This window comes from Leopardus geoffroyi, chromosome C2, assembly GCF_018350155.1.
Source record: "Leopardus geoffroyi isolate Oge1 chromosome C2, O.geoffroyi_Oge1_pat1.0, whole genome shotgun sequence".
In the NCBI taxonomy this organism is placed as follows: domain Eukaryota; kingdom Metazoa; phylum Chordata; class Mammalia; order Carnivora; family Felidae; genus Leopardus; species Leopardus geoffroyi.
This window is the reverse complement of record NC_059333.1, coordinates 127,153,470-127,174,864: the sequence shown is the minus strand read 5'-3', so window position 1 is coordinate 127,174,864 and position 21,395 is coordinate 127,153,470. Positions and strand designations below refer to the sequence as shown.

The 21,395-nt window shown below is 35.9% G+C and overlaps 1 protein-coding gene across 5 annotated transcripts in view; it reads left to right on the top strand.

Annotated features, from left to right (window-relative positions):
• The window catches only part of PPP2R3A (protein phosphatase 2 regulatory subunit B''alpha), a 212,324-nt gene extending 191,028 nt beyond the window's left edge, over positions 1-21,296 (top strand). For all 5 annotated transcript variants that reach the window (XM_045503555.1, XM_045503556.1, XM_045503554.1 and 2 more), the window contains one exon: positions 18,727-21,296. In XM_045503555.1, the coding sequence (XP_045359511.1) occupies positions 18,727-18,859 (133 nt within the window). In that variant the 3' untranslated portion in view covers positions 18,860-21,296. The remainder of the gene's footprint in view (positions 1-18,726) is intronic.
• Positions 21,297-21,395: the final 99 nt, after the last annotated feature.

Genomic DNA, 21,395 nt, shown 5'->3' with positions numbered 1-21,395 from the left:
GTATAACATCCTAGAAATAACAATTTAAATGAAAATGGAAGGTAGAGAGGAGGAAGAAAGTATGTGTAAATTTCATTGGCAAAACCTCACTAGATACCCTTTAAAGCTATAAGTCAAATTGAGGGTTTAGGAATACTAATTTAACACTTGAAAAACCAACGCTAGACTATTCCAATTCAATCAGAAAATGTGTATACAGAAAAGAAAAACACAGACCACAAAGCCTGAAGATGACAGAACTAAGGCAATGAATGTAAATGGAATAAACTCACTTATTAAAAGGATTCAATTTTGTAATAACAACAAAGGTTGCATTAAAAACGAATGAATGCTTTGGAGCAGCCACTCTGGAAAACCACATGGAGGTTCTTCAAAAATAGAACTACCCTACAACCTTGCAATGGCTCTACTATGTATTTAGTCAAAGGATACAAAAATACAGATTCGAAGGGGCACATATACCCCAATGTGTACAGCAGCGCTATCAACAATAGCCAAATTATGGAAAGAGCCCAGATGTCCATCAACTGCAACGACGTGGACAGAACTAGAGTGTGTTAGGTGAAGCAAAACCAGTCAGAGAAAGGCAGATATCCTATGATCCCACTCATATGTGGCATGTAAGAACAGAACACATGAACATAGGGGAAGGGAATGAAATATAAGATGAAAACGAGGAAAACCATAAGACTTAACTATAGAGAACTAAGAGTTCGTGGAGGGTTGGTGGGTGGGGGGAATGGATTAAATGGGTGTTGGGCATTAAGGAGGGTACTTGTTGGGATGAGCACTGGGTGTATATGTAAGTGATGAATCACTAAATTCTGCTCCTGAAGCCAATACTACACTATATGTTAACTAACTTGAATTTAAATAAAATCTTGGAAGAAAAAAAAAATGAATAGTCAAAAAAAGCTATGCATCTGACAGCATCAGATTTTTGAAACAAAAACTCCAAAAAGAAAATAAAAGGAGAAATTGGAGCCTATTATTGCAGCCATAGTAAACTATACCCTGAAAATAGGTAAAATACCTTTGTAGGTTTTGTCCATAGACCATCTACAAAATATATATTAGGCTACAAACAAAACTTCAGTGGACCTCTAAAGAGTAACTGTAATTCAGACCAGCTTCTCATTTTAAGGAGGTAGTCTGAAAGCATACTGTAGTTTTCAGTCTCTTCACACCATTTGAAAATACAGAGCACCACTTAAGAGGAGAAACTTTCAGTGGACTAAAAGACGAAAAGGAGATGGGATCCGATTGAAGAGGCAGTCTATGCAGCAGCATGCAGAAGATAATTGCTACAAATAAAGGAAGCAGCACTTAAGGATGATCCATACCTGAATTTGGCTGAAACTCCACACAAGAAGGAGATGAGAAGCAGCAGTGTCCAGGTAGGTCAAACCTTGTATATCTCATCCTATTCCTAAAGGAAAGACGAGAGTGTGGGATCTTGGAGCAGAGAAAGCACAACCACTGAAATATCCACACCAGCAGCATGGTCCATCTAGCCCCTCATTCTCATTGAAAACACTAGCAACCTCTCATTGCCCCCTCCTAATAATAAGAAGCCAGTGCAAACAGAGGGAGCGGTCTGTTCCCAGCTACATAGAAAAGTGGACAAATATCAAACAGTTGGAAGTAATAAAATACTCAACAAATGGAAGAACTTTCACTCTTGGAAGGCGATTTACTACAGCAGTCAGAACAAGACCTCAAGTTGAGTATTATTTACCATTTTTGGAGTGGTAAGAGAATACTGCCCTCTTGAAACAAGACTGACCAGTTTCTTGGAAATTGAAAAATTTTTAAATGAAAAACACAGTCATTGAGCTGAATAATAGAATGGACACAGATGAAAAGTTTTTGATTTGGGATATTGATTATGATACTACGGTAAGAAATCTTTATAGAAACCAGTAGAAATAACAGCCAGATAATTCCCAGAATTCGGTTTAAACAAATAAAAATATACCCAGGGGCCAGCAAATTTTTTCTGTCCAGGTAGTGAATATTTTAGGCTTCACAGTTCTGTTACAACTACTTACCTCTGACATATATATGGCTATAACAGTAGCCATAGAAAATATGTAAGCAAATGAATGTGGCTGTTTTCCAATGAAATTTTACTAATAAGCCCTGAGATATAAACTTTATTTTTTCACATGTCATGATATTCTTGTGATTTTTTTTTTTTTCAAATTTGAAAAGCTAAAAACCATTCTTAGGTCACTGGGCTATACCAAAACAAGTGGAGAGATTTGGCCCACAGACTGTAGTTTGCCAGTCCTGTACTAGAGTGAAATTTCAGAACATAAAAGATAAAGAAGAACTGAAAATCTACCAGACAGAAAAAAAAAAAACAGATTACCTACAAAGTGAATGCAAAAAGAAATGGAGCAATAGCATTCAATTACTGCAAAGAAAATAACTTTAAATCTAGAATTCCACTCCTATTTAAATATGAGGGCCCAATAAATACATTTTCAGACATCCAAAGATGCAAAAAGTTACCAACCACAGACTATCTCTGAAAGAAGTATTAAGGGATACTCTTCAGCAAGAAGGTAAACAGATCCTCGAGGAAACAGTGGGATGCAAGAAACAAGCATGAGCAACAAAATTAGTAAAATCTATTCTTAGAACTAAAAAATATTGATCACATACTATTAAGAGTAAAAAGAGGTCATGGAAATACACTATGAATCTTTATTAGAGAGTATTAACGCTGATGAATTTATATTTCTCTAACAATGACTAGAGAGTTAAAATATGTGTATTAAAAATTTAAGGTCAACCACTAAGAATAAAAACAAAATGGAAAACTCTAATCATTTTTTTAGAAAAAGACAATAGATTATTAAGCTGAGAAAAAATTGGGTAAAGAAAACTCAATCTGCTAAACTCAAATCTACTAGAAGACAAGCATGTTATCAGCATTGTTTTGGTGGCAAGTATCCTAACCATAAGCCAAAACAAAAAACAAAACAAAAAAACCCCCAGGAATACTGGCTTACAGAACTGAAAAGTCCAGGGGGTAGTACTAACTTTAGAGACTCAGATTTCATCTCTTTCATCTCTTAGATAATATTCTTCTTTCATCTTTTCACTCTTAGCAAGTTTTTCATATGTGGCAGCAAGATGATCACTTAATAGCTTCAAATTCAAATAAATGACAAAATCCCTTTCCCCTAAGTTCCAACCAAAGCCTAGGATTTGTGTCCCTTTGGCTCTAATTTGGCTTAGTTTAGGTCCAATCCCTGAACCAGTTCCTGAAGGAGGCCTAGAACGAAGCTTCTACAGGGGTCAGGTCTATCCAAACCATGTTTTCCAAAGGGATATCAGAAAATATGGCCATAGGGGCACCTGGGTGGCTTGGTCGGTTAAGCGTCCAACTTTGGATCAGATCATGATCTCACAGCTCATGAGCTGGAGTCCCGAGTTAGGCTCTGTGCTGACAGCTCGGAGCCTGGAGCCTGCTTCAGATTTTGTCTCTCCCTCTCTCTGCCCCTCCCCCCACTCGTGCTGTATCTGTCTCTCAAAAATTAATAAAAACATTTAAATTTTTTTTAAAAAAAGAATAATGGCCATAAAAAAGGAGAATACTATTCCAATAAAGGAACAATGGATGTCCACCATAGTAAGAAAGAAGAGACAAAAAGATATAGACAGTACAAAATAAATGGCCAGAATAAGTCCAAATATAGTGTCAATAACAAAATTCACATTGAATTAAAAATCAAACTGTATACTATTCTTTAGATCCATCCCTAACACAGAGTTAAAAGTCAAATGAATAGTAACAAGAATAAATCAGGTATGGTAACATTAATCAGACAAGTAGAATTCAAAGCTTTAAAAGAGACTTCCCCATATTTTAACAGTTGGCCATGAAAATAAATTCATGAACTTTATGCAACATAAAATATATCTGATAGAAATACAAGGAAAAATTGACATCGCAGTCTTGTAAAAACCAACAAATCAAATGGACAAGAAAGAAAGAAAGAAAGAAAGAAAGAAAAGAAAGAAAGAAAAAAGGAAGGAAGGAAGGAAAGAAAATACAGAAATTAGAAAGTTTTCAAAGAGGTACTCAACAGTATACCTGGTACCCAAGAAATACACATGGAGCCATCACAAAAGTGCCTATTTATTAAGGCATGAAGGAAATTGCAACAACTTAAAATGTAACCTGAAATTAACAACAAAAAGTTAAAATACACATACTAGAAAGTTAAAAATAAAGTTGAAAAATACTCTAAATATATTTCAAAATAACTGTTAAAGTGGAAGTCAAAATTCAAATTCTAGTCTTTTTAGAACTATGCATTATATATTTATTAAAACATGGGATTTGGACAAGGGGAAATTTGTAACCTGTGGAGTAAAATAAATTGATTAGGTTTTACTCTCAAAATGCATGAGAAAGGATGGCAGTATAGACCTAAGTACATAGAAGAAGTTAAATAATTTTATTCAAACAAAAATAAATCTATTAATTTATAAACACAAACACACACACACACACAGAGCACACTATGTACCAAGCACTAGTCTAAATATTGTAATTCATTGGGTGCTCACAAACCCTTTTTTTGTAGATGCTGATATCCCATTTACATATGTGAAAACTGAACCACACAAGGTTAAATAAGTTGTCAAATCCACCAGTATATAAAAGAATACATCATAAGTGGGGTTTATGCCAAGACTGCTACAGTGGTTCAACTTTGTAAAATCTGTCATTAACAAATTAAAGAAAACAAACACAAAATATAAACTGATTCTCTGAAGGCATATGATAAAATTTAATACATTTTCTGGTTTGGAAAAAAATCTTAAAACTAAGCAAACTGGAGATGAGTACCTTGTTAATGATAAAGATGGTTAATCCCACACCCCAGAAATAACCAGTTAAAAATACAATAGGGAAAAATCCCATTCATTAGTATCAAGAAGAAAAGTGACTTGGAAAATATATATGAAGAAAATATAAAATTTTACCAAAAGGTGTAAGACAATTCACCATGTTAAAATTCGTTAATTTGATATATTCCCCAAAATATGTTGTGGAACTTGATAAGCTAATTCTAAATAGAACAATAAATATACAAGAATAGTAATGAGTTTAGGAAAGAAAGGTGTGGTGGACTACAGGGTGTGTGTGTATGATAAAGACAGTGTCTTAAATGTGTCATGAAAAGACTAGTCAGTAAAATGTTGCTCTCTGTGGTGGGTGAAAAAGTGCATATGAAATTAATGTCTGCGTGTTAGGTAAATAGACTTTCAGAGCTTAAAAGTAATGGGAGAAATTTATAAGGAAATACTTTCTAGATGTGACATTTAGGAAGTGACAAATTCTGTATCACAACCAAAAGACAAATTGGACTGCATCATATGACCAATAGTATTCTTTTATAAATCAGATTCTTCAAGGGGTGCCTGGGTGGCTCAGCCGGTTAAGGGTTCTACTTCGGCTCAGGTCAGGATCTCACAGTTTGTGGGTTCAAGTCCCATGTTGGGCTCTTTGCTGACAGCTCAGAGCCTGGAGCCTACTTTGGATTCTGTGTCTCCCTCTCTGTCTCTGCCCTTTCCCCATTCACACTCTCTCTCTCAAAAATAAATGAACATTAAAAATTATTTTAAAAATCACATTCTTCAAAATCAACAGTAAGAACATGAATATTGACCACTTCTAAAACAGTCAGAAGACAGAAATTTCACCCAGGAAAGAAACAGGAAAATTCCCACTTCACCAACAGTTAAAATACAGTAGCCAAATTATAATAATTTTAAATGTATTTAAATATTGAACAGAATCCCCAAAATATATGAAACAAAAATTGGCAGACAAGTCAGTATAGTTGGAGATTTCAACAACTTCTCTTTCAATAACTGACAGAACTAGATAGACAGTAAGGATACAGAAGAATTGAACAACACAATGTACTTTAATCAATATGTAGAGAACCCTCCCCAAGCAATAGCAAAATGGGCATTTTTTTCAAGTGCACATGAAACTTCTCCAGGACATACCATATGATAAGTGAGTAAAATAAGATCCAATAAATCCAAATGGATTACAGTTACATAAATTATGTTGTCTGACCATAATAGAATTAAAGTAGAAATCAATAACAGGAATCGGGGAATCCCAAAATATTTGGAAATTAAATAACACTTTTAAGGACACATGGGTCAAAGAAGAAACCAAAGGGAATCTGAAAATTACTGTGAAATGAATGAAAATAAAAGAACATATGAAAACGTATGAGGTGCATTCGAAGCAATGCTTAGAGGAATATGTATGCCTCAAGTCTGACATCAGTAATACAAGTTTCCACCTTAAGAAACTAGAAAAAAACAAACCAGAGCTTAAATAAGTAGAAAGAAGGAAATAATAAAAGACCAGAGTAGAAATCCATGAAATAGAAAATAGGAAAACAATATGAAAGAGTTCATGGAACCTAAAGTTGGTTCTTTGTAAAGATTTTAAGATAAATCTTTAGCTGGATTAAGGGGGAAAAAAAAGACATACATTAACAAAATTAGGAATAGAGGAGGCATCACTACAGACACTACAGAACTTAAAATAATTACAAAGAAATATCATAAACAACTTCATCCCAATAAATTTCACACCTTAGATGAAATGGAACAAAATCCTAAAAAAAAGTCAAATTACCAAGACTGATTTAAGAAAAAATGGAAAATCCAAATAGACTATAGATCAACTAAAGATAAAGATAATGAACTAGTTATTAAAGGTCTTCACCAAAGGTCCAGGTCCAGATGGTTTCACTGTTAAATTCTGTCAAATAGTTAAGGAGAAAAAAATATCAGTGTTTCACAAATACTTTCAGAAAATAACAGTAGAGGGGAACACTTCCAAACTTGCTTTATAAAGCCAGTACTACCCGATATCAAAGCCAAAGATACTACAAGAAATGAAAATTACAAACCAATATCCCTTAAGAGCTTCAATACAAAAATTATTTTTAAAAAAATTAGCACATCAAATCCAGCAATATATAAAAAAGATTATATACTTTAAGTGGGGTTCATCCCAGGAGCAGAAGGCTGGCTTAACACCCAAAACTCTATTGATTTAATATACCATATTAATAAATGATAAGGATGCCTGGGTGGCTCAGTCAGTTAAGCGTCCGACTTCGGCTCAGGTCATGATCTCACCATTTGTGAGTCTGAGCCTCGCGTCAGGCTCCGCACTGACAGCTTGGAGCCTAGAGCCTGCTTCAGATTCTGTCTCCCTCTCTCTCTGCCCCTCCCCTGCTCATGCTCACTCACTCTCTCTCTCCTCTCAAAAATAAACATTAAAAAAATTTTTTAATAAATAAATGACAAAAGTAATCTCCATAGACACACAAAAAAGCATTTGACAAATCAAACATCCACTCACAATAATTCTCACTCAAGTAAGGATAGAAGGATCCTTAACAGGATAAAAGGAATCTACAGTTAAATCATACCCACGGTAAAAAACTGAATGCCTTCCCCCCCTAAGATCAAGAACAAAGCAGGGATGTTTCTATTCATAATTTCTACTCAGCATTGTAACTTAGGTCCTCCTATCTTCTGCAGTAAGACAAGAAAAAGACACTGAACGTGTTCAGATTGAAAAGGAAAAAGTAAAACTATTCACAGATTATGTAACCTGACAACAGTAAATACTAAGAAGTCTACCTGAAAGCTATCAGAACTAATGAATTAGCAGTTAGCAAGATCTCAGAATACAAGTTCAATATGCAAAACTTAGTTGTATTTCCATATACTAGCAGTGAATAATCCAGTAGGGAAATCCAAATAAAAAGAATAATTCTACTCACATTAACATCGAAAAGAACAAAATATTTAAAAATTAACATAACCAAAGAACTATAATACTTGCACACTGAAAACTGCAAAACAGTGCTGACCTAAATGGGATTAGAAAGTTAAGTATTGTTAAAATGTTGGTTCTCCCCAAATTTACAGATTTACCAAAATTCCCTATCAAAATCCCTGCAGGCTTTTGTTGTAGAAATTGGCAAACTGATCCTAAATTTTATGTAGAAGTGTAAAGTACCTAAAATAGCCAAACTCTTTTTTAAAGGAACCAACTTGAGGCACCTGGGTGGCTCAAACATCCAACTCCTGATTTCGTCTCCAGTCACGATCTCATGATCAAGCCCTGCGTTGGGCTCCATCCTGAGTGTAGGGCCTGCTTGGGATTCTCTCTCTGCCCCTCTCCTGCTCACGCTTTCTCTCTCTCAAAATAAATAAACATATTTTTAAAAATAAAAATAAATAATAAAAGAACAAAATTGAAGGACTTAGGCTGCCTGATTTCAAAATTTACTATAAAGCAAACAATTGAGACACCTTAGCATATTAGCATGTATATACATAGATCAATTAAACACTCTAGAAATAGACCCTATTATGGATGGCAAATTTTTAATCAGTGGAGAAAGAATAGTCTTTCCAAAATGATGTTGAAATAACTTGATATCCATAAAAAAAAGGAACCAAAATCTATACCTCACAGCAAATGCAAAAATAACTCCACATGGATAAAAGACCTAAATGTGAGAGCAGAAACTCTAACACTTCTAGAATAAAACAGAGGAGAAAATCATTGTGACCTTGGATCAGGCAAAGAGCAATAAAAAATTACTTTAGATTAAATGGACTTCCTTTAAAATTAGAAACTATTGCTCTTCCAAAGGCACCATTAAGAAAAGGAAAAAATTGGGAGAAAATATTCCCAAAACATCCTGATAAAGGAAGGATTCATATCCAAAATATATAAAAAGATTTCTTACAGCTCAGTAATAAAAAGACTAATAACCTAATTTTTAAACAGACAAAAGATTTGAATAAATACAATTAGAGATACAAACAGCAAATAGCTATATGAAAAGATGCTCCACATTGTTAGACATTAGAAAAATACAAATTAAAACCACAGTGAGATATACCACAGTGTAGATACACCAGCTAAAATCACTAGTTGGCAACAATGTGGAGAAGCTGGAACTTCATACATTGAACTGATGGGGATGTAAAATTATATATTCTCTTTAGAAAATGTTGGCAATTTCTTAACAAGTTAAACATACATTTATCATATGAATCAGCAGTTGCACTCCTAGGAATCTACCCAAGAAAAATGTTTACCCAAAGACTTGTCCGTGAATGTTTATAGCAGCATTATTCATAGTTGCCCAAAACTGGAAATAATCCAAATATCCATCAAACTGGTAAACTGATAAAATATATCCATAAAATGGAATGCTACTTAGAAAAAAAAAAAAAAAGGAATGAACCATTGATAAACACAGTATGAGTGGATCTCAAAATAAGCTAAGTGAAAGAAGCTAGACAAAAAAGTATAATTCATTTGATTCCATTTATTTAAAATCCTAGAAAATGCAAATTAATCTATCATGACAACAAACTAGTGGTTAACTTGGGGGAGAGGAGCAGTGATTATATAGGGGCATGAACTTTGGTTGGGAGGCAAGGGAATGGATAGTTTTGTGATCTTGAATGTTGTAATGCTTTTACAGGTATATACACAAAGTCAAAATTTATAAATATAAGTAACCCATTGTATGTCATTTATAGGTCAATAAATAGAAGAACTAATACATGCAGTAACATGGTTGAGTCTCTCAAAAATAACACTGTGTGAAAGAAGCCAAACACTAAAGACTACATATTATATGATTCCATTTATATGAAATTTCTAGAAAAGTCAAAATTATATAGCCAGAAAGCAGATCAGTGGTTGCCTAGTTCCAGGAATGAGAGTGGAGAGTGAATCCAACAGGCACAAAGGAGAAGAGAGGCAGATGGAAGAATGAAAATTAGATTGTGGTATTGTTTGCACAATTGTAGAAATTTACTAAAACACACTGAACATTTAAGATCAGTGAATTATATATGCCATGTACGTTATATTTCAGTAAAATATTTAAAAAGCACAAGTCAAAAAGTTTTTGGCTTATTGGCAACAATCTTTTAAAAGATAATTTGTTAAAGGATAATATTAATTCAGTAAATGATTGCTGTCCTACTATATACTAAGCATTATCGGATATTGGAGAACAGACAGGATTCTCAGCAGGGAAAACAAACAGATGCAATTGAAGTATTTTAACTGCTTCTCATAGAAGTATTTTTTCCAGTTGTGGTTCTCAGAGTGCTTCTCATAGAAGAAGCACACCTACAGTAACACCTCACTCTAGGCTCACTGTCCAGTAAGATAAGCACTTTCAGATATTGTTGATAGAAAAATTGGCCCAACCTCCCTGGAAAGTAATTTGACAATATGTAGCAAAAGCCTAAATTTATACCCTTTCACTCAGGATTCCAGTTTGGGGTATCTATTGTAAATAATCAGAAATTTGGATAGAATTGTTCTATCCAAACAACTGGCATTGGCCACTGGTCATTCTAAAATTTAAAAATCAAACTAACACAAATGTACAATGGAGTAGTTCAATAAATCATGGTGTCTATGTGTCATATTATGCAAACATTTAAATTTTGTGCTTACACAAAAACTAACATGGGGGGTTAGAAAATTATAATTTCATTATTACAAATCTGTACATCTATATATACAATCTAAAAGATAAGGCTACAAAATATTAACTCTGGGCTGTGGGATTGCAAGTTATTTTTTTTATACTGGTCTATAATTTATAAGTTCTTTTAACAAACATACATTACTTGAATAAAGAGGAAAAAGAAGTGTTATCTGTTTACATAGGTAATATGTTTAAATATGTGATACATAGGTGATATGTATACACAGCAGAAGAGGTAGAAAATACAGATAAACAAAAAAACTTCATCTAAAATCCACCATCCAGGGATGCCTGGGTGGCTCAGTTGGTTGCGGGTCCGACTTTGGCATAAGTCATCACCTCACGGTTCATGAGTTTGAGCCCATTGGGCTTGCTGTTCTCAGCACCAAGCCCACTTGAGAAATTCTGTCCCCCTTTCTCTTGGTCCCTCCCCTGCTCATGCTCTCTCTCAAAAATAAGTAAGACATTTAAAAAAAATTTTTTTTTAGTGATAAAATAAAACCCACCATCCAGAGATAGCATAGCCTGTCCTCCCTTCTAGACATTTCAATGCAAACAGATAATTTTACAAAAAATGTAACTTATACTACATATTGTTTTGTAACCTGCCACAAAAGGAGAAAATAGAGATAGCAGGCATCACTACTTAGAAGTTTGTTAGTCTAAAAAGAGAAACTGATGGCAGCTAGAGAGTAAATAACTGGCTCAAGCAGAAGTTTTTTCCAGTTGTGCTCAGAGAAGTGTGTCTGGAGGGAAGAGAGGGGAGGCATAGGGATGCAGACAGAAGTACAGGTGAGGGGTCACAAGAGGAGATGCAGGGACCAGGTGTAATGAAATTCGACCAGTGTATATGAGAGGCTTCTGCTGGACACTCCTCATGTTGTAGCAGATAAGATAAGGCCTCCATACAGCACACGTGGGTGATGAGGTCCTTCGGGCAGAGAAGGCTTACAATAGCCATACCCTGTAGAGTGAGAACTGGAATGTCAGAGGAATAGACCGGTTTACAGTTGTTAATAGCTGACTGATGTGGTTTTCAAAAGTAAGGCCAGACTCAGAATCCCAAGGTTACACCACCTTGAGATGAAGCCCTCAAGAGGAATTACAAATACATCAGGGTGAGTCTGTAAACAAAAATTACCAGACTCAAATATTAGAAATGGAGGAAGAATGGCAGTATTATGGAAAGAGCAGAGGCTTAGGAAGGAGCCAGATAGATCTGGTTCTACCTACCACTCACCAGCTGGGCAGGTTATCTGACTCCTGAGGCTCAGTTTCCAAAGACACCAGCAACTACCTTACAAAGTGGTTGTGAGAATCTAAGATAATATATCTAAACACCTGGCACATAGTAGATACCTGATAAATAGTAGCTATTACTACTGTTACTACTCCCTGTATGGGAAGAGAGGAGATACAACATCATGGTTAAGGGCATGGAATTTGGAGTTAGACAAACCTAATAATTTCAAACCCTTGCTCTAGCACTTACTAGCTGTGTAATCCCAGGCATCCAAGCCTCAGCATCATCTATACAATGAGGATACCACCTTTCACACTGAGCTGTTTAAATTGAAGGATTAAATAAGACCATGTGTAAATATCTTTATACTTTGCACTTAGGGATAGTACCTATGTAATCAATAATAAACAATGGATATTATTACTAGCACCTCTGTGATCTTGGCCACATTACATAACCTCTCTGAACTAAAATTTAATCAGCTATAACATCACCATTCCACTACCCACCTTATTCCTGTCATTCCCAGGGCACACAGTTGGCACACAGTAAATATCTGTTACATAAACAATGGGACTATACTGAGGATTGGAGATAATGCATATAATGTATCCAACAATGGCATATAAATGCTGGAAAAAATGGAGTTGTTTCCCACTAGAACCTGGGCTCCTCCAGGGCAAAGAACATTGTTTCATTCATCTGTTAATAACAGCACCTAGTAAAATGTTAGGGACGTAGGAGATCCTTAGCAAATGTTTACTGAGTGACACAGAAGGCAACAATCATCCAGCAGCCACCCTCACCTCACTATAAGGATAACTGCAGGAGTCCAGACATTTTGACCCTCTAAGTACAACTTGAAATTCGCCATCTACTTTACCATCTAACAAACACCATAAGTAGCCTTTGTGCCAGGAACCTGTACCACCTGATTCAAGGCTGGTACTTAGGTGATGCTTTCAAGAATAATCTAGTAATGACTCCAGATTTCAATGAGGTGAAAGACTGCAAACACAGAAGCTGCAAAAATTGTGAATTATCACTTCTAACACACAATGTGATCACAGCATACAACACCATTTGTATAAATCCAAAGTAATGAATGGTCATAATAGAGGAAACCAGATAGGGTACCAGTTACATAAACCAGTTCAACTGTATGTGCCACCTATATGAAGATAATAGGTTAGGATGCCAAATTTCTTTATAATTAACATTTTTATGATTTCTGCAATAAAGAAATTGCAGAAAAAACTTCAGCAATAAAACAATTATGTAAAGCAGGCAAAAGGGTCCTCCGTGTTGTTATATTAGGAAAATGAGACCTGTTTTGTGTTTTTATTGATTAGTAGAGAAATATAAGCTTGCTACACAAAAATTGTAAAATATAAAGAGATTTAAATCAACCTTGGTTCAGTCATCCAGAGATAACCATTATTTACACTTTAGTATACTTTTTGATGCTTAATTCTACTAGGGTGTTCAAAAATATGACTTTTAATGATTCAGAAGTGTTCTCAAGCAGTAACTCACATCCATTTCCCTATTATTGGACATTTAGAGAATTCAGAACTGTGCACTACTGAATATTTTTAAAGGTAGCTTTTCCCCTTATATTAAATATAAATATATGAATTATTCCTTTAAAGAGTTGTTACTTCCACCAGCTTTGGAAAAGAAGGTGCTGTAGGCAAAAAAGGCCAGTCCCAAACCCACCAGATCATCTTCCAGGACTGCAGCTAATAAGAGTCAAGTGTGGAGTAAGGAGTTGTGTGGAGCCTGACTGTCCTCAGCAAAGTGGGAAAATTTAAGAGGAGCAGGCATAATGGGGCAGGAGGGGGAAGGGGAGATGACATGTATGTATATTGGGGCATGAGAAGAGAAAAAGGAATGACAGGAATTAATATTCTAAAGCATGAGTTACAGCCTTAAAAGAATAGTTCTAAGTTATGTTTTATAGTGCTCATTAAACAGCACCTTTATATAGACCTGAATTTAATAATATAGTTTTAATTTTTTTCTGCATTGAACAAATCAAAGCCCAATTTTATTTCAATAGATATTCACTGGCACTTACTCAATGCCAGACACTGTGGTTAATAATAAAAATGAATGAACCCTATTCCTCCCTTCAAGTTCATAATTAGAGTATATTTAAACCCAAATTTTTATGCTATCTACACACGAACTAAGTAAGAATAAACAACAGATGGCTTACGACCCTAGGGAACTGCAAGAGACCAAAAAGGAAGTGCGATCAACTTCTGAGGCAAGAGTGGGTAGCAGTACATATTAAGAAACTTCAGCAAGAGTTGGAACAAAATTTCTAGTTACTGAATGGGTCAATAAGGAAATTCATTGATCCAAATGTCCAACTTCCCTATTTCAGTTAATCCATTTTACGTAAGTGCTTTAGGATTTAAAGGTATAAAGGTAAGATTGATCCACTCCTATTTCTAAAGCATTAGAGACTCCAAATTAAAGAACTACTTAACATTTTATTCTATGCTTATAGCCAACATGTGTCTTAAATTTCCTCAAACCCTGAATCAGATATTCTTGCCCTTTACCCCTGAAAATAGAATCCCAAAAATAGACCACAATTCCCAAATAAACCCTGAAACCGCACAAATCCTTTTTCGGACCATATATGTGCCAATCATTATTTCTACTAATTCCAGGAATCAGCAGAACCAGCCTTAATACTTTTGTCCAGAAATTGCTCATCTGAGAGGGAAAAACTTAGGGGAACAGGTTTTTAAAGGCAACATATTGCTAGGAAAAATATATGACCATTATTTTTCCTTATACTAACAACACTGTTAATACTAGGCTAAATTTCTTCTCAGTTTGATACGTAGGCTTTCTAATGAACTATTTGTGAACCCAAGGAGTTCTGCTTCAATTCTCTGACCCTGCTACTCATTCAAAAATAGCCAGTTAACAGAGAATATTTCATAAAATCTTCATTTGTGCCCAGAGGAATCCCAGTTACCTACAAGTAAACCTGGAAGTGGTCATTTAGAAGGAATCAGCTCTCTCTCTCAGGAATTTTTCTAGAGAACAGGATTAAGTTTAGACTCTCACAGTTCTAACTTAAGTGACTTCGAGATGACTTTTGCACTCTCACCATTTTACTGACTTCAGCCTTCCCTGACAACTCAATGTATCATTTCACAAGAGCCTTACTTAGGACATCATTTTTTATTAATCATTTTGAGCATCTAGTGCCAGGCACTATTCTGTAGCCCAAGGAAATTAGTGAGTTGGCAAATGGATATTTTATAATCAAGTGGAGAAGACATTTAATTATGTAATTGTGAAGGAAACTGAGTGAGCCAATAATGGAAAGAGACTTACAATTTAGGGTGGTGAGAAAAATTCCTGAGATGATGAGAACCTACAGGTTAAGAAAGAAATCGCTCTGAAAAAAGCAGGGAGCAAAAATGTTTTAGGGAGAGGGAAAAATATATTCAGTGGCTCTGAGTCAGGAAACAAACAGTGTGTTGAGGACATTTTAAAAGGCCAGTATGACTGGAATATAATGACCAATAGGGAAATACAGCTGGAAAGATACACAGGAGCCAGATTATGCAGGGCCTCGGGAAGCTATTGAAAAAGAATTAAGAAAGTAATATAATCCCATTTCCAGTTTTTGAAGATAGTAATCTTCAAATTGCTAGTAGTACAAGAATAGAAGCAGGGAGACTAATAAGGAAGCCATTGCAAACATCTAAATAAGAGATGGCCATGGGGATTAAAGAGGGTGCTTGTGATGAGCACCCGGCATTGTATGAAGTATTGAATCACTATATTGAACACCCTGAAACTAATACTACACTCTACGTTTACTGGAATTTAAACAAAAATTTAACAAAAGAGATGGTGGTTACTCAGGCACTGGGAACCAATAAACTTTTAAATGACCTTTCAGATTAAAAGATGAGAACAAGTTAACCAAAAGGTAAGGTCACTGCAGGCCACAGAAGAACATGTACAAGGGCATTAGGTCCCAAGACCAGAACCCATTTTGACAAGCTAAAAAGCCTGGTATGGCAATAGCAAAGGATATGTGACAAGAGTGAAGGCAGAAGACCAGTTGTTAGAAAACTATTGCAATCCAAGCAATGAAATACAGTGCCCTGAACTAAATCAGTGGCAATGGGGAGAGAGGGGCAGGACTGTGTCCATGTATTATTCTAAGTGGTATAAGAAACTGGCTGGATTTGAAAAGGGGAAGGCAAAGGAGGGAAGAGAAACTTGGGAATCACTGGATTTCTGCCTTTAAAGGGGTAGATTATGGTGGAGCCAGGGTGTGGGAAGGAGGAGTTCAGCTTTGTATATACTGCCATAATGGAAGGGCCATAAGAGTGGTAGTTGGATACATGGCAGTCTCCAGCTTAGAGGCTGAGGCTGGATTTGTACATTTAGAAACTGCAGGTAAACAAGTGGATAAAGCCATAAGAAAGAATGACCGTCCAGAGAAGTACAAAATAAGAAGAGCTTAGTCCAGAATTCGGGGATGCATTAACACTGAAGGGGCAAGAGTCAGAGCAGTGTTTCTCAGTGCCACTGATGTTCTAAGCTGAATAATTCACTTGTGAGGTGTTGTCTGGCACATTATAGGATGTTTAGCAGCATCTCTGAACTCTACCAACTAGATGTCAGTAGAGAACCCACCCGGTTGTGACCATCAAACATGCATCCAGACATGGCCGAATGTCCCAGGGTGGGGGGAATCGCCTCCATTTGAGTAACACTGAGGTAGAGTACGAGAAGTCTCCAGGACACTGATAAAAAAAATTCTAGGGATGCCTGGGTGGCTCAGTCCATTAAGCATCTGATTTTGGCTCAAGTCATGATCTCACAGTTCGTGAATTCAAGCCCCTCATCGGGCTCTGTGCTGACAGTTCAGATCCTGGAGCCTGCTTTGGATTCTGTCTCTCTCTGCCCCTTCCCTGCTCATGTTCTTTCTAAAATAAACATCACACACACACAAAAAAGACAAAGATTCTAAATGAGCTCCCTCAATCCAGAAGATTCCTCCAAAGCCTCCATGCATAGTACTGTTCTTGGTGCCTTGAAAGTACAAAAGAAATGCAGGCGGCTTTCCTCTGTATGCAACCCACAGGGCATTAGGATATCTTTATGTACTAGATTGGATCAAATCCATTGCTAGAAATCCCATTTCTGGTATGAGGCTACAATGGGAAAAAATACTTTTGTAAAAATTTGTATTCACAAATAACATACACAATGTGACCCTGACCCCTTAATAGGATTAGGTGTCACCATCCTGCTCCAGTAGTAAGCCCGAACACTTCTCTATCATGAAAATAGTAGGTCCTCTCACCCAATCTCCACTTGACCCTTATGAGGGGGTAGGAACTATTACCTCATTAGTTGAGGAAACTGATGCAGAGGTGTTAACACACCCAAAATAACATTAAGTGCTCAAACTGAGATTGGAACCTGACTTTTCCAAAGCCCATGCTCTAAGGCTGTAAACCACTTAACCATTATTCCAGATGGCCTCCATTATAATACAAGCTCGGTAGGAAGGGGCTATTTATTGAACGAGTCTCAGTTCAGACATCTTGAACTTACTCCCAGATCTGCACTGAGAAGAAAATGTCTTTCACTCTTGACAGGAAATAAGCACAACATCTGACACTGCATTGCTAGAATTAGCTTTTGAGAATTTTGGTCCAGTAATGGAGGCTCAACCATCAACCCTTAAAGCAAAGTTACCCTCCCTTCTGCCTCCTTATCCAACAGATGCCAGTTACACTGAGGCCTCAAGGAGATGGGGAGAAGAGTAGAAACAAAGTATAGAATGGGGTATTTCTGCAAAATGATGTTGTAAATAATATTTGATAGGATCATGAATTGGTACTCAAGAAGTTTTCTAAACATCAGCTAGGCTTTTTGTTTGTTGGTTTAATATTCTCTACCCTCTATTCAAAAATGTTTTAGAGTTGAATAGGTACCACCTCTACTATTGGGTATACCTTTCTCACCATAGGTTACATTAGCCAGCCTTGGTACCTTTTTGATGAAAGAACTATTATGTTCAGAAATTTCTGCACAGATACTGTGTAAAAAGTCCTTGCAAATGGTAAGGTTTTAATAAGCTGGTGATGCCAAATACTGTAACAAACATTGGTAATAACTATCATGTATATTTCTCTGGGCCTAGATGTAGCCTCAGCATATGATTTATCAATACTTCAAGCAGCCATCATTCCCACTAGATATAATACTGTCATCCCTGCTTAAGGCCACCCTCAAGAATAGCCTGGAAAATAATGGAACTCAGGGGATTCCAAGAACTTCTAAGGGGAGTAGGCAGAGGGAATATGCTGGGGAGTTCTGTAAAGAATGGAAGGAAATCCATGAATAGGCTTTAACCTACTCTATGTACACACTTGCACATCTAAATGTACTTCTTGGAAACCAAAGAAGCTATAAAGCAATTTGAGCTGAACGTTCCCCACTCTGCATGAAAGCCACTTCAATGAAGGCAGTCATATAAAGTTGTACTTTATGGACCTCACACTCTCCCTAACCTAGTCGCCTCCCTAATGCTCTCATTCATACCAACGCTCCTAGGGAAAGCTAGATACAGCACATTTTCAACAAATCCTAACATGAACTTGGGCTTTAAGTAACACAGAAAGTATGTTTTCCATTCTAGATGAAAGCATGGTCTCCTCCAGCATGGTTCAGTTGTTCACAACTGTCATTTAGCAACTGAAGGTACTTTTGCAAGCTGGTGGTTTCCAGTCTCTAGTTTGCCATATTGACTTCTACCCAATGAAGTTTTGTTTGTTTGTTTCTTTCAATCAATCGGTAACTCACTTTTGTTTGTTCTTTCAGCTCCTTTGAAGATTATGAAACGGAAGAACCTGTCTCTCCCTCTGAAATTGGAAACAAAGGCAATAAAAGTCAAATAGTAACCTCAAGCCTTTCAGAGAAATGTGGAAAGCTTCAGTCAGTGGATGAAGAATAGCTGCCAAGATCTACATGAAAGAGATATGTATTTTAAATCTTTTTCTTGTGGAGATGCTCCAGTTTGCATACTGCTTTTTAAAGGCTTTGATTTCTGCAAGTGTGTATCTGCACTAGGAACTTTAAGACATTAAGCAATAGATCTGGATACACATGCTCAATTTGGGGGGACTCCTCCAGTTTGCCTCGAACCCCTTACAAACCTTTTTCTCCAAACAAATACAGTGATATACACCACCTTCCAAAGTCTGTGAATCTGCACTCTTCACCCCTGAATGTACCAGTGATCTCTTGGGGACAGTGCCAAGCACAATTCTCTGCACAAAAGCAGGAGTTGCCTGTTGTCCAGCATCCCTGAGGTCCCTCAGGGCTCCTATGGAGCCCAGAAGAAGCCTTCACTTGCAGAAAACTTGAGTCAGAAAAACTCTGGAACTTGAGAAAGCAGTTAAAGGGCCTCCAGAAGTGACTTACCCCTGGTAATAATAAAAGCACTGCCAGAACATCTCAGACTTTTTAATATGTGTACTGGAGTTCAAAGATCTTGAACTTATTACTTGGTTTAACGTAATTTCACAATGACCTGCCAAACTGCTAGTCACTTTACATCCTCAGGTATTGTAACCACTGGGCCTTCCAACCTTGCTGGCAAGCTCTGCATAATCTCTCCCCATCCTGACTGTGGATCTTATATAAAATAGGATGAAAAACACTTCTAAGTACAGAATTTGACTCATACTTGAAAAAATTTCCTTTTATCTAACATTTGTGGAGAATTACTGAATGACTTATTAATCTTCAAATTAGTTGATGCCCCCCCCCATCTACACTTCCTATCAGAAGGCCTACTTGAAGACTTAGTGATACATGAAAATTTTTACTAGATGTATTCATCACTGAATATTACACTAAGCCAACAGTAAAGGCCTCAATCTAAACATTTATCCATTCATGTTGAAAACAAACTATTTCAAGTATTCCATCACCTCAATATTTAGCACAAAAATGGAAGAAAACCATGATGCCACCCATAAAGGAAACCAGTTTCATCTTTACTATATAGATGTGTTCATTACAGAATTCTTTTTTTTAGCAAGCCACAATGCAGCCAAATCCTGCAATATCCTTAAAAACTGAAAATAAATTATTTAAAAGGATGGAAATTTCTAATAGCGTAAGTGAAAGAAACCCCCAAGAAACTTTTTAACAACTATCTCTGTCAAAGTCATCACCTTTTCCCTGGGTTTTCTGCTTTAACCACAGTCCTGAATGTCAGAATAGCTTCCCTTGCCACCCTGCTTTGGTTCCCCCTTACTGGTATGAAAAGTCAAACAATGAAATAATCAAACCTTGGGCTATGGTAGGCAAAAAGTGGAGATAAGGGCAATTTAGGAAATGCACCATCAACCGAAAGTTATTTTACTGATACAGTTTGCTGTTATTTTACCTTTTATGATCAGAACTAATCTTCCATTTAACTGTTACAGAAAGCATAAATATTAAAATTTGGTATCTAACAGTTCACAAAGAACTAAAAGCTTAAAAATGACTAAATTTTTAGGAAAAATTATATGCAGTAACTTAAATAGACTAGTAAATTAGGATTAAAAGTTTATGTATTTGTGATACATGAACTTTACCATCTATCTCATCCACCCTTTTACCAGGGAGAGAAAGCAATTTTATTTCACATAAAATATTAAAAATAATTTTTAATTAGCCAAGATAGGATTTAAAGGTTTTATTATCCATAATGGTCTAAAATATTTCTAAGCCTCAACAAAAAGTAAAAAAATTCAATATATATATATTTTTTTTTAATACTATTTGGCTTTTTACCTCTGTACCTTGTGTCTCCTTACTGAAATCCTCTTGCTTTTACTTTGGTCTGTACTTTGTTTCAAAAGTCTGTAATTATAAAAAGTAACAGCTAACAGTATCATTCCATTTAAGATAAAGCTATTTTAATTTAGGTTACCCAAAGTATCGTATTTTCAGACAGAAGCGTTTCACTGTACTCCTAAGTGTTGAATGCAAGAAATGTGAATTCTGAGAACTAGGACAGTATATATATGACTTTCTGGTAAAGATTTCACTAAATATAATCATTACTGCCCAACTGGAAATTTCAAGTTTTTACAATTATCTCTGACTCCTTGATAAAAACTGAAGGTTATCATGGTCTTAATGCTAGTCAATGAAAAATGAATTTCATAACATTAATTGCCGAGGTAATCAAACTAATGAAATCCGTGTATTTTCTCTGCATCTTATCTATGTCACCGTGTCAAAGTATTTATAAAATTCTAGAATCTAATGAGGTAAGGCATTTGCTCAGTTTTTGGAAATGTTAAAGTGTGTTTGGGTGGAGAAACCTGCATGACTTGTTTTTGTTTTTCCCTTTTTGCAAAACTAAATAAAGACAAGTTGTCAAATATGAACCATGTTCACGAAGATAATCACTACACACTTTTGGTTTTATTCACCCTTGCAACTCATTTTTATGTTTGAGAGAGTAACACTGTAAATTTGAGTTTCAA